General features: G+C 36.9%; 1 protein-coding gene across 3 annotated transcripts in view; it reads right to left on the bottom strand.

Moving 5' to 3' along the window:
• Window positions 1–19,142, bottom strand: part of ATRNL1 (attractin like 1) — a 523,801-nt gene that overhangs the window by 38,107 nt on the left and 466,552 nt on the right. For 2 of the 3 annotated variants that reach the window (XM_054207467.1, XM_054207468.1), the window contains one exon: window positions 16,907–17,021. In XM_054207467.1, the coding sequence (XP_054063442.1) occupies window positions 16,907–17,021 (115 nt within the window). Of the gene's footprint in view, window positions 1–16,906; window positions 17,022–19,142 lie in introns of those variants that run through there. The other variant, XR_008467222.1, reaches the window with a different exon arrangement.

The following is a 19,142-nucleotide window of genomic DNA, read 5'->3' as shown; positions in this document are numbered from 1 at the left end:
AATAATGGGAGTTTGCAGAGTGTTCTGTAATGGCATTCCAGATTTCCTCCAGTACAAACCAAGGTGGAACTACATGCGTTTTAGTCGAGGGAAGTGGGACCTCAAGCTCCAGTAGCTGCAAGAAGAAAGGGGTGTAATTTATATCTAGCTGCGTTTGTCACACTCAGTATTTTGCATTACCAAGCTCTTTACAAAGCAGAAGAAATTTGATGCCTCTTCTGGGACTCTCTTCAGATTCTCTTCTGAATTGAAGCTGAGGTGTAGCTGATAATATTTTCTTAGGTGGATGAGTAACTAATTTAAATGCATTTTTTCACATAAATGAAGCTTTCTCTATTCTAAATATTTTTCTGAGCAAATATTCTTAAATCATCAGGAAACAGTAAATTAAAGGATATATTTTAATTTCAGTCTAACAGACCATATAAAGCTACATATAACTCTTCTCCTACATCAGTCTGAACAATCCTCTGACGCAGCTCGGGACGTGGCTCACTGTGCTGCCAGCCACGATTTGCCATCTTCCAAAAAGCCCCCCATTATTTCCATCCTCTCCATATACAAATGCAAACAGAATTTATTCAAAGGATAATTTTCAATAGTTGGCATTTAGAATTTAATAATTATAATCTCCAGAAATTGTAAAGAAAATTCCATCTGAAGTTCATATTTATACTCAGATCATTTTGCACTTTCTGGCCAGCGTTCCTTTGCTGCTTCTCCAGGAAAAGATGCAGTCTCTTCTTGAATGGAATGTGTGTTATGCTCTAATAGTTTGTAGTGTAACTTGTTATGATTTTTGCATATTGATACATTTTCAGATAACCAAAATATCTCTACAAAAAAATTCACTGCGTATTTTCAGCTGCAATGTGCTATCTAAGATTCTTTATCTATTTTCCCTCATGATGACTAATCAGTATTTCTCTATTGTGGACAAAGATTCCTGCACGAGTATATTTGACAGGAATCATTTATCTACAGCAAGAATAATGGATTAATCTGCACTTCCCTGGAAAAAAAGCAAAACAAAACAAAACAGAGTATTTTATATATTGAGATACTGATCTGAAAATTCATCAACGAATACTGAAGAAGAGTTCTTAACTACATCCTTGACTCAAACTTTCCTGCTGAGGCAATGCAGGGATCTGGAAATTAATGAAAGATGTTATGCACTAAACCATGCTATGAATGATTGTTTATATTTTTTTCTATTACAACAATGAATCTGAGAACATCTCAAATATTAATTCATTTATTCCCACAACGTCCTCACAAAGTAGTATTCCCATTTTACAGAGAGCATAGAGAAACACCATCTATCCACAAACAGATGGGGATCTGGTAATAGAGTACAGGCTAAAGTCTACTTTGGATATAAGTTCCAGTAGGTGCAAGTCCCAGCAAGTCTTTTCTTCCTTTTCGATACGATTAACTACAATCAGCCATCTAAAACTTCCATTTACCTCTAGTCAGTGAGACCGTTTCACTACAGAGCAAGTTCTGCTGAACCCACTGTTGTGTGAATTTGAACTGAAGGAGTGAGACACAAAGGCAGATACAGCTGCGAATACATAGGAAGGGGAAGGGTCAAGGGGAAAAAGACAGCCTGAGCCTGAAGCAGTTATTTACCTGGAAAAGTGCCCTGAATGATGCTACCAGGGACAAGTCTGAAGCCTTGAACTGCAGTTACGGTATTATGCTGGTATATCACTGTCAGAGAGCAAGGATAAGGGAGGTTACCCTTTGATGACTGAAATCCAAGTATATTGCCTTACTGGGTTTGCCCTATGGAAAGGCACTAGACATTTTAAGTCCCAGTTACACTCAGTTGCATTCAAAGCAAGCTGAGGACAGAGTATTGACACAGAAGATACTCAAGACTGTGTATCATTGAATCCTGAATTACAAGTAATAAATATATATAGAAATAGTAGGAATTAAGCACAGAATGGGTGAAAAGGGTAGACACATTGTCATTCTAAACTTTCCATGGTTGTGTCAGGTTGAGTCACTCTCACCCCTAAATATAGTTTGTCATTGTAATTTTCTTTGTAATCTTTCATTTACACCCTAGCATGTTTTGAGCACTTAAGACAACTTTATTGAAATGAAAGACTTAAAGTGACGAGAATGGTCTTTTTCTTCTACTTTTACGGTTCATGCTTCATATGCTTAGCAATTTGGCAAATTCACTTAATATTAACATTTTTCAGATCCAAGAATTTGTAGAAAGACTAGATTTATAAAAAGGGATTCTTTAAAAATGATTCACATATAGGTACTAGTTTAAAATGTTCCTCTTTGGGATGGATTATTTTGTCTGCCGTTCTTCCATATTAACTAGCTCTCAGTGATTTTCAAGCTCATCTTCTCCAGTACAGAAAATATATGCATTTGGGCATGTGACTTGCCAGGCCCAATAATATTTACAGAAACCTAGCTTCATCTCATTTTACGTTTTCCTTATCTTCATTTTTTGTGTATTTAACTGATCCTTGGATTTTTGTTTGGATTTTTTTAAAAAGCAGCCTTTTAAACAGCCTGTTTTCATTTTATGGACCCGCTCATTCTGTATGCTTAAATTTATCTCTTCTCATTGTTTCCACCGCCCTTTGTCTTCGCTGTTTTTTGTAAGGAAAATGAGAAAAATCATCTTCCAAATATTTTTTTTTTTTTAAACCTGGGAAATTGCAGGCAGGAATAGCCCTGATATCAGAGAAGCCCATCTAGTGCAAGTACTACAGAACATACAGCGCATCCTGCAGAAATTCTCGAGCAGCTCTGCAGTCAGGTATGATTCACCAGGGTGTACGAGTTCTGACAGCCTTGTTAGGTTCAAACTCATTCCAGAAAGCAGCACTTCATGATTTCTACACTGTTCCCCATTTCATGTTCCACAAAGACTTAGTCATTTGGATGCATGGTTTAGCTGGTTGTATGTGTAGGCAGAGTGCCATACCTAGATGCTAAAAAGATAGAGAGATGCAGAACTCAGCCCCGGTCTCGTATAGACAGTACTGACCTGGGTCTACTATATTCCTATAGAACATGAGTGACACATAGATATCTCCGAACTGTATTCCCTATACCTCTCAGTTACAGAATTATGAAGCAGAACTATCCAAGGCACACAAATAAGAGAAACTGAGAGGTTGTCACAGGAAAGGCAGACGTCATAACAAGCAACCTCTCTAACAACCGTGAGCTAATTAGCACCAACCCTGAGCTCTCAGCTATCTGCAGGTGGTTTGAGTTAATATTTTTGCTGGATCCAAAATATTGTGATTTCATAGTTACAAGACGGTTAATCCACAACCAGAAAGAATGCAGGCAATAACTTAAGTTCACTGTTACAAACGCACTCTTACTACAAGAAAGAAAGTATCCTATTAAGATCTATTTCCTCAGTCTGCTATTCAATTTTATTAACAGAAAGTTTTGAACTTTAAACCCTATGTCTCTTCCTTTGTATTTACAACAGTAATTGAATATATAGAGCACAGAGAATAGTTAATCTCCTATCCTTCATCCTAAAACTGTTTTACTTAATAATGATAGTGATACGAATTTATTTGTGTCCATAAGCTTTAAACCTAGCCTCCCACAGCAGTTGCACAATATTGATTGAAAGGGGTTGAATCAAACGATTCTAGAAATTGAGCAGCTCCAAACTTTTAAGAGCCACTTTTAAGCAAGAACTGTCCCTATCATGCCTTTAAACTGCTAACAACAGAAAGCCCTGACATCCTTCTGTCAACATTTTCCTGAACCACAAATTGCTCACGCATTAGAAATTCACTTGAAATGGCATAAAAAGGCTGTGAAGTAAATGTATTCCTGAAGCCTGGGTCTGCAAGCCAGTGTAATTTCAGAAAACACCATACAGGCTGAAAAGACAGCAGATGCAAGGACTGAATTTAACTATAGATGATAACTCAATTTATTTTCTCTGTAGTCTAGTAACTCAATAAGTCCTTAATGGTTTAGTAAATAAACAGATGGATGCCATCAAATGCCACAGAATGATAAATCTGATTGGTCTCTGTATAATTTTGGATAGCTTTAACCCAAAAATAGACAGTAGAAGCATCTTACCCCAAAAGTGTGATAAAATAAATGTGGGAAGGTAGATTATGGGCAAGTGCATTGTCCCAGTGATGAATGAAACTTTCCATGATGGTACGACTAAGAATCAGGACAGGTCTCAATGTAACTCTTTCTCGTGGTAGATTTGAACAGATTTGACTTCTGTTGATAAAAAAAAAAAAAAAAAAAAAAAAAAAAAAGTGCTTCTTTTCAAGGAATTCAAAGTTAGAGGAAGGAGATATAGGTGATGGGACCCCTGCTGAAAGATTTAAATCATAGATAACTTTATTTTTGAAAGGTTTATGGTTCTAATTTAACTGTAAGCCATCTGCTCCACCTAGTATGTGTTGACTGAATATAAAACCAGACCACTGATTTCAAATAAGAAGGACACTTATCATCCAGTGTGTCACCTGCACAGAGATTTGCTCACTTTACCTAATTTTGCAACTCTGACTAGACATCTGTTGAATCCTCAAAGTTTAACAGTACAAAATCAAAAAAATCTGCTTGGTTTTCAGGAGGAACACGGATGAATAAGATACTCCATTAAGGTGAAGCTGTACATTCATATGGACTGTATGTAGACAAGAGAGGCCCTATTACTGCATGTTTCCTACTTCAGAAACACTGGGTCTTTGTGTCAATATCAAGAGAGTAGATAAAATAGCATTATCTGATCACCGATGTTTCTGTTACAAAAGATTTTTTTTTCCATGTGATTTCTATTAAAAATGATGTACGTATCATCTCTCAGTAAAATTCTCAAGTGAGCACTTCACTTTTGTTAGTTGCCTTTATCACTTTTTTGTGTTTGTTTTCTGTTTGGATTTTTTTTGTCTTTTTCATTCCTTTGTTGACATCTGTATAGTTTATGTCAAAAGAAGAAAAGCACTCTACAATTTCTTTCAACTATTAGCTTTGCAGAGTGCCTAAGGGTCTGCCTGAGAGACAATCAAATTTGAAGACCTAACTTTACATAACATTTTCTTCTTCCTATTTGTAAATTACTTTTCTTTGTGCATCCTATCAATTTTACTCTGACTTTCCAAACCCTACTAATCCTGTGCCTTCCTCATCACAGAATTGGCAAAAAGGAAAAAATCACGACATCCAGTAATACAAGTATAGGATTTCACAGCCTAAAAAGGAAAATAAGATGAAGCTTTGTAAACTACTACTTCGTTTAGAGGAAGTGATTATGGTAAGGAAATTAGAGCTGTGAGTATAAAGGGGACAAAATATAAAGGGACAGCAGTTCCCCACCCCTCCACGTGGAGCCCACAGTGGGATCCTAAGGCTGTCCCTGCCATTTGACAAGGTAGGGAGCACAAGGTCCTGGCTACCATAAGTCTTGCCCAGACCCTCCAAGGGACAAATCACTGCTAGAAATCTGTCCCTTTCTACATCAACAGAAAAGCACATTGTACAAGGTTACTGCTGACTTGCAATACATTCATCAAGAAAAATTCTTCCAACAAATACATTATAACTGTGCTACACGGAAGCCAATCACCTTCTAAAGGAAGGAGGCTATGCGCATTTTTTAAATTCAGAAACCCTATGAAAACAGATAAAAAGCATCAAGCACCAAAGGAGGCTGTGTTTTAGAGGTAAAGAAATATAACAGTGAAATAAGAATTGCAAAAAGTCAAGCTGAGTTAGACTTTGCAAAGGTTTATTAAAACAAGCATCTAAAGATTTTCACTGTATAAATAAATAAGAGACCAAAAAGAAGAAGGCTCATTATGTAGAAAGAATGAGGCAGAGATCAAGTATTTTCTAGATATTGTCCTGGGAGTGAATTGTTTGACGGTTTTCAAGGAGGGAGATAATATTTATCAAAGAAGGAACCATCGACATGGATAATGGAAGGAGGATATGGAAATAGAAACAACAGAAGTTTTATGCATTGACATTAGAGTAATCAGAACACTAGTTCTGTAAGAATACAAGAAAACAAAGGCTGGTAACGGGGAAATTTAATAATCTGTCATGTCAAATGGAGTGGCATACAAATTGAGAATAGTAAGTGCTGTTTATTTCATACTAAAAATTGTCTAGATTCAAGAAAGAAAAGTATTATTCAGTTCTTTACTGATCTATTGATCAGACTCAGCTATATGATACTTGGCAAGAAAGAATAATTAAAGGCAGGTAAATGGAAAATGGGTCAGAATGCATCAACGTTTCATCAGAGATTGTGCCAGACCAACCTGGCAGTTTTCTACAAAAAGTTAACTGATTTTCTGGGTTAGAACATACAGAAGATTATCAAGATTTCTGAAACACTGTGGAAAATTATCAACAGACACAAAAGATGAGAGATTAGTACAGGAGTTACAGAGAGTGGGCAATTCAATGAAGGAGAGAAAAAAAAGTACGTTTGAAGAGGAAGAATGAGGCTGCTAAAGGTACAGCATGGCAACAAGTAACAATGTTTTAAGCAGTCTTTTTTAGTATTTTCATTAAAGACCTTGGCATAAAAGTAGTAGTATGCTGCTGAAATTCAGTCATGACAAAAATTGGTATGTATCATCAATACAGAGAAGGAGTAGAATATAAACCCGAAAGAGATGCATGACCTCAAGAACTTGAGGAATATAAATGTACTCAGATTCAACAGTGCAAAATTTAAAGCTATGTATTTTGGGAACAAGCAGAAACTTATGCACTAGAAGTTCACTGTTTGAGGAAGAGAAGAAAGGCAGGGATGTAAGAAGATGGCCACAGAATGACCGAGTTTGAAGTGGGGGGGTGTGGGGAAAATTGTTTAAAAAACCTAAAAGTTAAATGCGATACAGCAAGGAAATGTTAGTGCCACTGGGCAAGGCCAGATGGGACTTCACATGGCACTCTGAGTACAACCTGGCCATGCAAGGTAAAAAAAGCTGAGCTGCAGCTGAAAGTGGGACAGTGCTACAAAGATGTTCAGAAGACTAAAGAACATTTTTAAAGCAGACCTCATTTGCCTTAGCCTGGCAAAATGAAGGTGGAAGAGAGATATGATTGCTGTGTTAAAACATTGTGGGTGACAGATGTTGGGATGAAAATAGGATAACTCCCGAGCACTTCAGGTGACGGTCAGCAGGCAGGTTTGGTTGAGGTTTCCTTCCAGGTTAGAGCCTTCGATTTGAAGGTTTGGGTTCTAATGTGCCTGTTTACAGCCAGAAGCTTAGGACCATGAGCATCTGACGTTGCCTCTCTGTTCGCCATGATGAGTCTGGAGAGGAAATCATGGAAATCAATTGCCGTCTGGATGCAACTTGAAAATGGCTCAGCCATGAGCAGCAGAGGAGACGTACACGACTGTGCTTACATTTCACAGTGGTCAGAACTTTTACAGCCCTGTCAGACATTCTTTCCGTTCCCTTTGTGCAATTAAAGCTGCAAAAGTTCCCCAAAACCCCCTATTTCTGATACTCTGGAGGAACAGTGACAGCTTTGGTTTAAGCCATGAATAACTAGTTGTCAAAGAAATGTTCATGGTATTTAACAGTTTTTATTAATATGTCTCATTTTATTGAGTCCCTCTAGGACAGGAAATCCAGTGTTAAAGTGGTAAAACAACCATCTCTAACTCAACTCTTCTTTTCTTTTTTTTTTAATTATTTGCAGTTGATAGCTCTATAGTATGCAGTTTTTACTGTCGAATCAATAAGTTACTTTTGCCACTTTTGCCAAGATTTGTGGAAGACACATTGCTAACATTATACAGCATGTTCTTCATATTACAGTCTTCATGTCCTTTTCAAATAAATTCTTCAGAATATAAAGGAATCAAGATTCTATGGCTGGAATGATGTAAAAACTAATTCATAACAGAACCACCTAAAGTTCCTTAAAAGACCAGACAAAATCAATACCCATCTAATTCTTCATCACTTACAAAGCTTACTATGCTAAGAACCTCAGCACTTTTCAGGGAGACTTCACCCTGCAGGTTGCAAAAATAATTGCTTTGGATTTAGGCTGAGGGAGGGGTGGTGGCGGCTACTGGGTCTTATTATCTACTTTGTTTTTGCTATTGCCATAAATATTTTTTAAGTAATCATCAGCACCATCTGCCACTTACCACTGTGTTCTTTTCACAGTGTCAATACTATAAACACAGTCTGCTCCTTCATTTGATGCAGTGCAAAAGAATGGAATTTAGCAGAAAATAGTCACTCCAAAAATAGGCCTTACTATTTAAAAGAAAGCAACTACTTCAGTAAAATGATCTTCAGAATACATTATTTCAGTTTTCACCAAATCTTAACGAGCTATTTTGCTTAGTATCTCCAGTTAACTACAAAGAACTCCAGATTTTACTTTTGAGACCATGGCACTTGACAAACCAATCTCTCAGTGTCAATAAGTTGAAGTTACTGCTTAATATATTAATTAGGAGTTTAGTTTTAGTTTCAGTCATTAAACTCCTACAAAGACCAATTCAATTTTCTCACACAATTTTAACAACTTCTACTTTTTGAGCATTTAACGGGCAGCATATTGGTAACTATATGGAGTATGCCTCGATGCAATTACCAAAATTACATTTCTGTACAAAATGCTCTCATCATGCCTTAGGTTAGAGAGACAGATTAAACTCAGTCTTTACCCAGTCTAAACAACACAGGTAAACCTTCAAAAAAATTCAGTTCCTCCCTAAGTCTTTTAAAATAATCCACCTTATCTGCCGAGCTTCTAGTCAAATGAATACGGCTATGCACCATTGCAAGCGGAGCTATGTGAATTGTCGCTGTGATTTCCATCATGGAAGCATCATTCGTATAAAGCAGATGTATAATATTTTCTGGAGACAGGTTTTTTTTCCTAGGAATGGCGAACTATATGGCACTGTAAACACTACTTCGCTTTCGGCCCAGAAAAAATGCCCGACTCACTCCTGTATTTTAACGCAAGTTCTAGATGTCCTCACTGTCTTGCTGTAATACATAGTTTGGCTTATTTCCAGTTGTATGTTGGCACTTCAGAGAAGACGAATATAATTGAGATTTTTTCAATATTTCATAGGAGAAATCTTGTTATTTATGATGGTGGGGGGAGTGTCCCTTCTAGGGGTATTGTGAAGTTGGTTTTTCTCAGTGTTTTTACAATGCTTTCCCTATTTACATGCTGCTTTATCCTACCTAAATAGTATCGTTAGATTGTATCTATTCAAGTGATAGAGGAACCAGCAAGGAGAGGTGCGGTGCTGGACCTTGTTCTCACCAACAAGAAGGGGCTGCTGCGGAACGGGAAGCTCAAGGGGAGCCTTGGCTGCAGTGACCACAAAATGGTGGAGTTCAAGATCCTTAGGGCAGCGAGGAGGGTGCACAGCAAGCTCGCTACCCTAGGCCTCAAGAGAGGAGACTTTGGCCTCTTCAAGGATCTGCTTGGCAGAGTACCATGGGATAAAGCCCAAGAAAGCTGGCTAATATTCAAGGATCACCTCCTCCAAGCTTAGGAGCGATGCATCCCAGCAAAGAGGAAATGAGGCAAAAACACCAGGAGGATGGTGTGGATGAACAAGGAGCTCCTGGACAATCTCAAACACAAAAAGGAAGCCTACAAAGGGTAGAAGCAAGGACAGGTAGCCTGGGAGGAACACAGTGAAATTGTCCGAGCAGCCAGGGATCAAGTTAGCAAAGCTAAAGCCCAGAGTTAAATCTGGCTAGAGATGTCAAGGGCAACAACAAAACCCTCTACAGGCGCCCTGTAGGGAAGGACTTGGGGGTGTTCGTGGATGAGAAGCTCAACATGAGCCAGTAATGTGCGCTCACAGCCCAGAAAGCCAACCGCATCCAGGGCTGCATCAAAAGAAGTGTGGCCAGCAGGTTGAGGGAGGTGATTCTACTTTGCTTTCATGGGACTCCACCTGGAGTACTGCGTCCAGCTCTGGAGCACCCAGCGTAAGAAAGACATGGACCTGTTGGAGCAGGTCCAGGGGAGGTCATGAAGATGATCAAAAGGCTGGAGCACCTCTGCTATAAAGACAGGCTGAGAGAGTTGGGGTTGTTCAGCCTGGAGAAGAGAAGGCTCTACAGATGTTCAGGGACAGGCTGGATGGGGCTTTCAGCAACCTGGTCTAGTGGGAGGTGTCCCTGGCCAGAGCAGGGGGCTTGGAACTAGATGATCTTTAATGTCCCTCCCAACCCAAACCATTCTATGATTCTGTGATTATAAATATAAAATCTATTTCTTTAGTGCATCAATAAAAACTTAGGTCAATAAAACAACAAATAATTAAAATAAGTCAATAGTCTGTCTCCAAAATTATAAAGAAGGAGAGATGACAGGATGAGATAAAGAAGGAGAGTCTAGAGATGCAGACTATTACAGAACAGAGAACGGGATGATGCAGAGATATATGTTTTCTTAAATATACATGTATGATGCCCAGATACTAATTTTATGCGACTAATAAACCAGCAGGAAAAAAACAGAATGCAGAACTATGTTCTGTTTTAGCTAGACCAACATCCTTTCACATATTTACTTTTTTCTTTTGCAATATCTCTTTTAGGTTTCTTGTTTATATGTTTAGAAGTTTAAATATTTGACTAGTTATGAATACGTTCTCATTTCTACCTCTACCCCCACTTCTCTTAACCCAACATTCAGTACTCATGGTCTTTCTTCACTAAAGCCTGCTATATATATGAATGAGAAGCCCCACTTCTAAGTGAAGTCAGAAGAGAAATTAAGCCTCTTTATATAACCTCAGTACCTCTTCCCTAGGTTAAGCTTTTCTCTTTTCCTGGTTCTCTTTTGCTCAGTTGAAAGTTTCTTATTTTGTCTGTCGGTATTACTCCATGCGTGCCTTCAAAATGCTGTGTGCAATACTCTATAAATAGTTAATGACACATTTTATATAGCATGAATTACATACTTAATGTAAGCATTATTCCAAAACAAATACCTTGCCAGCACTCTGCTCTACTAGCCACCTGACATTATACCATACATACAGCTCTTGAACTCGTAAGTCATTGTTTTCCAGTTTGAACAGAGACCACACAAAGGACAAACAAGATTAATGACCTGGCCTAGCCCTCGGCTCTAAACAGAAGCAAGCTTCAAACCTTTTTTTTTCTTTTTTCCCCTCTTTCTGCGTACAAGAAAAGGTCTAATAAGAGGTGAAATACTGGACCAGAATATGCATGTCTGAGAAGACAAGGGGTTAAGGCAGTCCTTAGCAAATGAGCCTCTGAAGTTCACCCTCGACTCTTCAGCCTCACTGCTACTGTGAGGCAGGAGCTTTTCAATAGGCACACGGATATACTTGCTAATGCAGAATCAGATTCAGGTCTTTCCCTGTATTTTCCTTGTCTTTTCCCTCATGAGTACATGAGAAATGCTAGAACCCTCAACATGCACACACAGGCCCTTAATAATATATACTCTGTACATTATACTGTAAAATTCAAATTATATTCTGTTATTAACTTTTTCATTAATTCATCCTGCATTTTCAATCCTTTAGTATTCTGTAAATACCCTCCGACATGAAAAAGGCCGTAAGGGATTCAACACAAAGATATGTAATATACGTGCTCACACTAACCATCTTCTGTACGTCTTAATTACAGTATATTTTCATCAACATCTTTAACAATTTTCTACAAGAAAATCCTTACTCATCTTTGTAGCCCAACTGACTTTATATTGGGTTATTTTGCAGGTATGAAGGGACTGAGCAAGCAGGGAACTCACCCCTGGTGCATGCCTGCGACTACTTCACTGCATACTGATACAGGTACACATGAGAGCCCATTCTGCATATGAAAAACACTAACCTATTGTTTTGTTTCCAAGGTTCAGCACAATTGAGCAATATAATTAAATATAGTACTTTATAAAAACTATTCATTATTTCATCTATATATTAATGTGCCTCTTACGATATGTAGTCCTTTTTTTTTTTTATTTCAATCAGAGAAAGTTAGAAATAGAACCAAGAAAGCCTTGCTACTGAAAACCCCCACCCAGAGCTAATTGTCTTGTAGAACACTTAATGAGTCGTTATTCATTATGATGGTGAGTACAGGGAAGGCAGATGGCATGGTAATTTTATTGATTCTGTGATTCTACTGTAGCTTGCTGATTAAATAGGATTGAACGCCACAGTTAGCGTGGCTAGAATTACGTGAAATTCTGTTTTGATTCAAGGATATCAGAGAATAACTTTCAGATGGCACTACTGGAGAGGCTTCATGAACATGAAATTTTGCTATCTTCATCTATATTTACAGCAACATATTGCATGCAGTCTTCCATGACATACATTCCACAACTTCCACCGCAAAATTATTTCCACTGAAGTTGCTCTATTAATTACTATATTTTACTTAATTCTTGATTTTAATGTCCAAGTGTTATTTTTAACTATTAAGTTAGATTCACCTCACCTACTCACAGCCATGTTAGATATCCTCTAAGGTTTAATAGAGAGACACTCATATAGGTATATACACCTTCAGAGACCATTCAGCTCACTGTCTTAATAGGAAACCACCTTTACTGGGTGCTCTACCACTTTTACCTGCTTGATAAATAGGAAAATTTTGCTGTGTGAAAGTAACATATCCTGTAAATAATTCAGAAATTATATGCCTTGATTCTGAATTATTTTGAAATGCTCTAATATTCTCATTTCTCTTTGTGCTTTAAAGCATTTAGTGGCCTTATCCAAGAATGATGCAATCAGACTTTTATAAACTTATTGTACCATACCTCGATACCTCAAAGTGTGGGATTTAGTTGGCTTTAATAATAATGATGACAGAATTTATCACACTACTAAGCTATTCTTTCTGTATTGCCCAATATATCACTGGAGCTGTATGAAGACCTTGAAGGCGTTATTCATAGCCTTTCCACTGCTAGTAATTCATTGGCACCTTTTTCTGCATTAAGCAATTTATATATTATCCTGTTGTTCCTGGGTTGTTTTTTTTTTTTTTTTTTTGGGGGGGGGGGGGGGGGTTGGTGGTGTTTTCTTTTTCCTGGCTTGTTTTGTTCAATACCCTTTGAGATGTATAATTTAGTTCTTTCTAGAGATCTGGTTGCAGCTGCTGCTCTCATTATTAGATCTCCTTTGATATGAAGAAGAGTTTAAACTATTTAAGGCATGGGATCAGACACTACAGCAACAACAGATTATCTCTAGCTTCCAATGTGTCATAAAATCTGTAAGACATACATGTCCATTGTATATTATAAATCTGCACACAAGTGCTTGAAAAGTGATTTTTCTGATATGCACATACATTGATGCGTGCATATTGATTATACCGGAATTGCACAAAGAATTGCTACTTTTTTGAACCTTTGAATTTTAACCTGATTACTCAGGTACAATGCAGACAATGAGACAAACGAAGAATGAGGAAACTACATGTTCTATCAGTCAATACAAAATTGAGAAATTTAGATTTTATCACTGCTAAACTTCCTTAATGTTTTTCATTGATCAGTCTAATTTATAATGTAGTTCTAATTTCTGCATTAATCCAAGCAAAATTTAATTTAAAATAGTTGTTACTCAAGAGAAGTATAATTGAATTGTTAGCATCCTCTTCATCCTCTAAAAGAAAATGTAAGGTCTACTGTGCTACACCTAACTCACTATGATGGTAATATTTATTGACTTTCCAGATTTTCAGGATGTTTAATTCTACAAATTGTTCCTTCATTGATAAAGTCCCTTTTTAAACCATGAGTCACAATGAATTGTGGGGTTTTTTTCCAATAAATTCATTTTTATCAACGTTTCATCTGAATCTACATGACCAATCTATATAAAACCTATCTTAAAGCACATATTAATTTTAAGCAGTTTAATTGTGTCAAACTAGCTGTTACTTGTATATTTAGAAGATTAGCACTTAGAAATAAACAATGCTGTTGAAAGTCTGTAAAGTTATGAGTATTTTCTGCAGGAACCAGAGAGCACTCAGATCTCCACTGGGACATATGGTCTCTCCTAGAGAAGTTTTTCCCTTGCATAGCCTTTGGCCAAAGCCCACCATCTGTAGTTTCAACTTTTCTTCCAGCTGCTAATAAAGGTGAAGTATAGAACATATGCTGCAGAAACAGTAACCTTTACATTAGTTTGTTTGGGTTTTTTGATATTCAGAGACATTTTTCAACAAAGTATTTGTTAATGTAAACCTTGGAAACAAGTAAAACTCACGTTTGATTGAATTCAGATCTTAAAAACATAGGAATACAACTCTAATTCAACCCCATTAGTGCATAGACTAGTTATTTCTGAAAAGAATTAGCTTTCTTGATTTTGGAGAAAATGTAATGCAGAACAGTATAGGCATTTCCTTCCTATATTTCAGACATATGTAGATAAAAAATGAAATCCGTGATCTCTCATTGTCAACTGAGGATCAGTATCATTGATGTATCATTTAAACAAATCTGTTTGACACACTGTCAGTTTTATCCCAGAATGATCCCAGTGAGCTTGAAAATAGCTATATGCAAGTAATAGAGGATTCTAAAATTACTTGGCAAGACATAATTACTGAACACACTACTTCCATCCACCTAGATATCATTGTTTTAACCTAGCTTAGGTCATAAGGGAAACCAACTGCATAGCAAACATATGTCTGCCGCACAAAGCTTCCACATCATTTCAAATAACTTGGCACAGTTCACAGCATCTGCTCCCAGGAAGCCCAGGAAAGCAGCGGCAGGTAGTGCTGCAGGACAGGAATGAAGTGAATTAGAAGAGCTACAGGTATGCTAGCAAACTTGCATAATAGCTTCTGCCCAGACTATGCACGGTTACATACAGTGAAAGCAGTCCATGAGTACCAAAATTCATTACACACAAGAAAAAATTATTATAGCAATATAATCTAATATAACCTAATGGCTGAATCAGCGTGGTTGCACACCTCAAGCATTTCTATTTGCTTTTGACCCTGAACAAAATGAAAGTTGTGGGACTAAAAATTTTAGATATTTTTAAATACTAATGGCTGAAAAACACCATAATAAGAAATGGAGGAATAGCATTTGAAATACAAGCCTGCAAAGCTGATGGAAGGCAAAGTAACAAGACAGAGCAGAACAGCAGGATATAACGTGTGAAAAGAGAGGTGCATTCTTTCACATATTGAGAAACATTCAAGATTATACATCTGCTGTGTTGTTGAACCCAACTCCTGTTTTCAAAAAGCTTATTCTGTCCATGTTTTACACATAGCAAAGAACAGCATTTACTTTAAAAAAACCTGTATATAGTAAATAGAAGCTGATTATGAAGTAGCTAGATGAATACATTTTTACTGCCAAGAAGCACATCATAGGTAAATTTGAAAACAACAGAAAAAAATAAACACTTTAAGCTCTAATTTCAACAATTACTTTTAATTTCCTTTCATAAAGTTTTTCCTTGTTGTAAGACTATAAACACCTTCGTTTCTTTTTCATTTCCTTAAAATATGAACAGGGAATACGCTAAACGTCCTTCCTCCCTCATTGCTCTCTTCAGAGCACTTACACTTATATACTTCTTCCAGGAAATGTATTTGACAAAGCATCAGTAACACTTTTATTTTCATAGCACTTCCAGAAATGATGTTCCAAGCCATCAACAGCATTTTAAGAACTAAGTCCTCATCTTGGGACTCGGGGGAAAAAAAAAAATAAATAAATACACCCCCCAAGAAAACCCCCAAAACTAAAAAAACCCAAATAAATAACAAATAGTCACCAGGCCAAAAGAAGAAGAAGAAAGAACACTCAGCTGAGCTTATTTCCAATATAAGTCAACTGAGTTTGCCCTCATCATCATTATTCAATACTTTTTAATCTCTTAAATGGATTTTTGAAGGTTAAAAGGATATCTTTTTTGGCTCTTAATAATAAAAGTTAGCCTTAAAGCATATTTTCTGGTTTATAGGATCATTTTGGGCACATACCATGCATCTTACTATTCATTACAAAACTGTTCATTTTGGCAACGGCTCCAATGAATTCGGCAGTAGTAAACTGGTGACCTGTGCAGTGCCACATTATTGTCTAAACTTTTTTGTCATGACCATTTTGTATCATATCATTGTAGGCAGTTATTTGAAGGATTCTAAAAGCGTATTTAGGTACTTCCTGCTTAGGAAGTATTGTATAAGAACGGCTGTAATGGTTTTGTACAATGATCTAGCACAGATCCGATAAGGTAGATTACCACAACAAATGCTTCCAGATAATGCGAATGCTGCTTTAAAATGAGCCGGGATCATTTCCAAAGTGAACACCTTCCTAATGAAGCAGACACATTCGCTCACACGATCCCATGTTTCATCTGACAGGCATTCTGGGAAATGCTAATATTTTATTTGAATCCTGGAGAGCACAGCATTGGGATTCACGGTCCAAAGGAACTTAACTAGAAGTTAGTGCACTATCAACTTGAACTGAGGATACTCACTGGTATGTCCTATATAGCCTCATTTATAGCAACTTGAACTGAAACTCTAGAAATGGCTGCATTTGAAATTGTTTTTCCCTACAAGACAAGGTTGAAGAATATCGGTATGCACACGTATTGTTTCAGGAAGTGCTAATGAGATACAGCATTGTACACCAACCTAGTTGGATCACTGTGCTTTTTATTTGGGATACCACATCAAATTCCAAACAAAACTTCCTCATTAAACATCGGCCCTGAACTTAACATCAACTTGGCTGAGTAGCCCCTTCTATTCATCTGCTGTGCCATTATTTTGGATCTGTGTGGGTGCATTTGTCCAAGCAGACGGTGTTGCACAAGGACGGACATGATGCTCACCAACACGAGCCTTACCTGACTGACCAGGGGGTGGGACTCCTGATGATCCTCTGGGCAGACATAAAAATACTGTGAGGACTGCGGCTCTGTTTCCAGAACATGGTTCAATGGCAATCGGCTTAGGAGCGCCCTGAAAAAGGAAGGAAGATACCTATGTAACGTCAGACATTTCCATTACATTTTTACTTGTACATTTTTAATTTATTTTAAGGTTCACTGTAACAAGAGGAAGATTTTTTTTTTCCCCAATTAGTTCTTTGCATTTAAACAGATTGTCCTAGCCATATTAATTGACTTAAAAATGGGCTTTAACAGACCACACTGCAAATCTAACCAAACAGAAAAAATTAAATGTTCATAAAGACAACAAAATGATACTCAATTTTATAGCTCACTAAACATAGTGATATCAAATTCTTAAAGCTTAGAAAACAGCAAAACCTTTTAGTATACACACTGGTATCTGAGAGTACCAGAATTTCCCCTATTCTAATAAGAAGAAGCCGTGTGAAAGAACTGTGCTTCAACGGCATCCGTTACCTAGACCTCCTTATGCCAAAACCATAAAATGAGAGCAAATCTATATTACAGATACATAAAGATAGCCAATCCCTCTCGAGTCTCCCAGGCCAGTAAGTCTGTACTGTCTCTGTGTCTGTACTGGTAAGCAAATGATTTCTTTGAAGCAGGTCCTTCCTGAATTTGTTTTGCATATACAGAAAACAGGTGCAGTGTTACTATATTTAAATAAACTCAGAAACTCTCTGGAAACGTTGCTCGTGCGATTATCATCTTACTTTTTCTTATATACAGTTATGATAAAAGTGGTACAGTTATGATAAAAGTCGTTTTGCTGGCGGGAGGTACGTGCTGTTACCAAGCATCTCTCTCTTATTAGCTATATATATCTTTTAATTTGCAGTTAGCTTTCGACTTAATGGTTGCTGCCATATTGTTCTCAAGTTGCCAAGACTGAGGACACTATGAGCTGAAAAAGTGCAGAGCAGCCTACAAAGTCATAGAATAATAAGCTTCTAATGTGACAATTTACAACGTTTCCATATTCACACGTTTCCATGTTTTGTGGTCACTAAGAGATAGGCATTTCACTTTGGAGAGCTGAAAAGTTTAGTCAAGTAGTGAAGCTATTTCTAAAAACATTAGGTCAAAATCAGCATAAGCATTTGTTTTGGGTTTTATTTGTTTGTAAATTTTTAGAATGTCTATCATGTTCCAAGGCAAAATACGAGTTTGATGTTTTGATTCAAAATTCAAAGCCATAAAATTTTCAATTTACATGCAAAATGCAACGTATATATAAATGTCAACTGACTCAAGTATACTAAGAAAAATGATAGTTTAGCCAAGTTAAATACACTGCAAAGTACTAGATATAAAGAAAACAAAGGCGCTTCCATCATGTAAAGCAATTATCATTTTCTATTTTTCTACCTCCAAGTAACCAACATTTATTACTGCTCAGTGAAGATAAGGAAACAGAGAATACAACAATAAACTGAACAATAGATAAATATACTTATTTTTTACTTCATGGTCATATTTGAAAGGCATTTCTCTAGATTCATTTGAGATGATAGCATTAAAACAACTTGGGTGAGGAATGTCATCTAATTTAAAATTGTCATGACATAATGAATGACAACTTATATTCACTAAAACCTTACCAAACAACGCAACAGAAAAAGAAAACTGCAAAAGCTTCGGAAAAAAAAAATTTTTCAAAAAAACAATGTAAGAAATATTTCTTAAACAGAATGCACTGGATTTGTAGCATTTAATAATCATTTTTTTATAATGTATTTGTTCCATGTAGGCCAAAGGAACAGATGAAGAGAATAGATTCTGAACTTGTGTAAGGTGGTGTAGATCTGTCGACTTCCATGTTCCAATTATTGGCAAAGCATTTAGACAGACCTTGCTGGATGTTATGATTCTACACTAAAAGCAACGCAGAAAAGGGGGATAGGGATAACAGAATAAGAGTCTTAGTTATAGTAGCAGCATTAATTGCACATGCACAGAAGTCGTACCAGTGGATTACTGGAAAAGAACAGTGTGGGAGAATTTTCTTATTAAGGATTTTTTGACTTACATATGTTGAAGCGCAAGGTAAAAAAAACATACAAAAATAACGGTAATTCCTCTGAACACAGCATTTAATATAGAAAAGAGTCTTGATGGGATCGTTTGGATTAACGTTTAGTCTGTGCCCCAGGCAGTTTAAATCTAA

The sequence above is a fragment of the Rissa tridactyla genome, chromosome 6 (assembly GCF_028500815.1).
Source record: "Rissa tridactyla isolate bRisTri1 chromosome 6, bRisTri1.patW.cur.20221130, whole genome shotgun sequence".
Taxonomy (NCBI): domain Eukaryota; kingdom Metazoa; phylum Chordata; class Aves; order Charadriiformes; family Laridae; genus Rissa; species Rissa tridactyla.
This window is presented reverse-complemented; position numbering and strand designations above follow the sequence as displayed.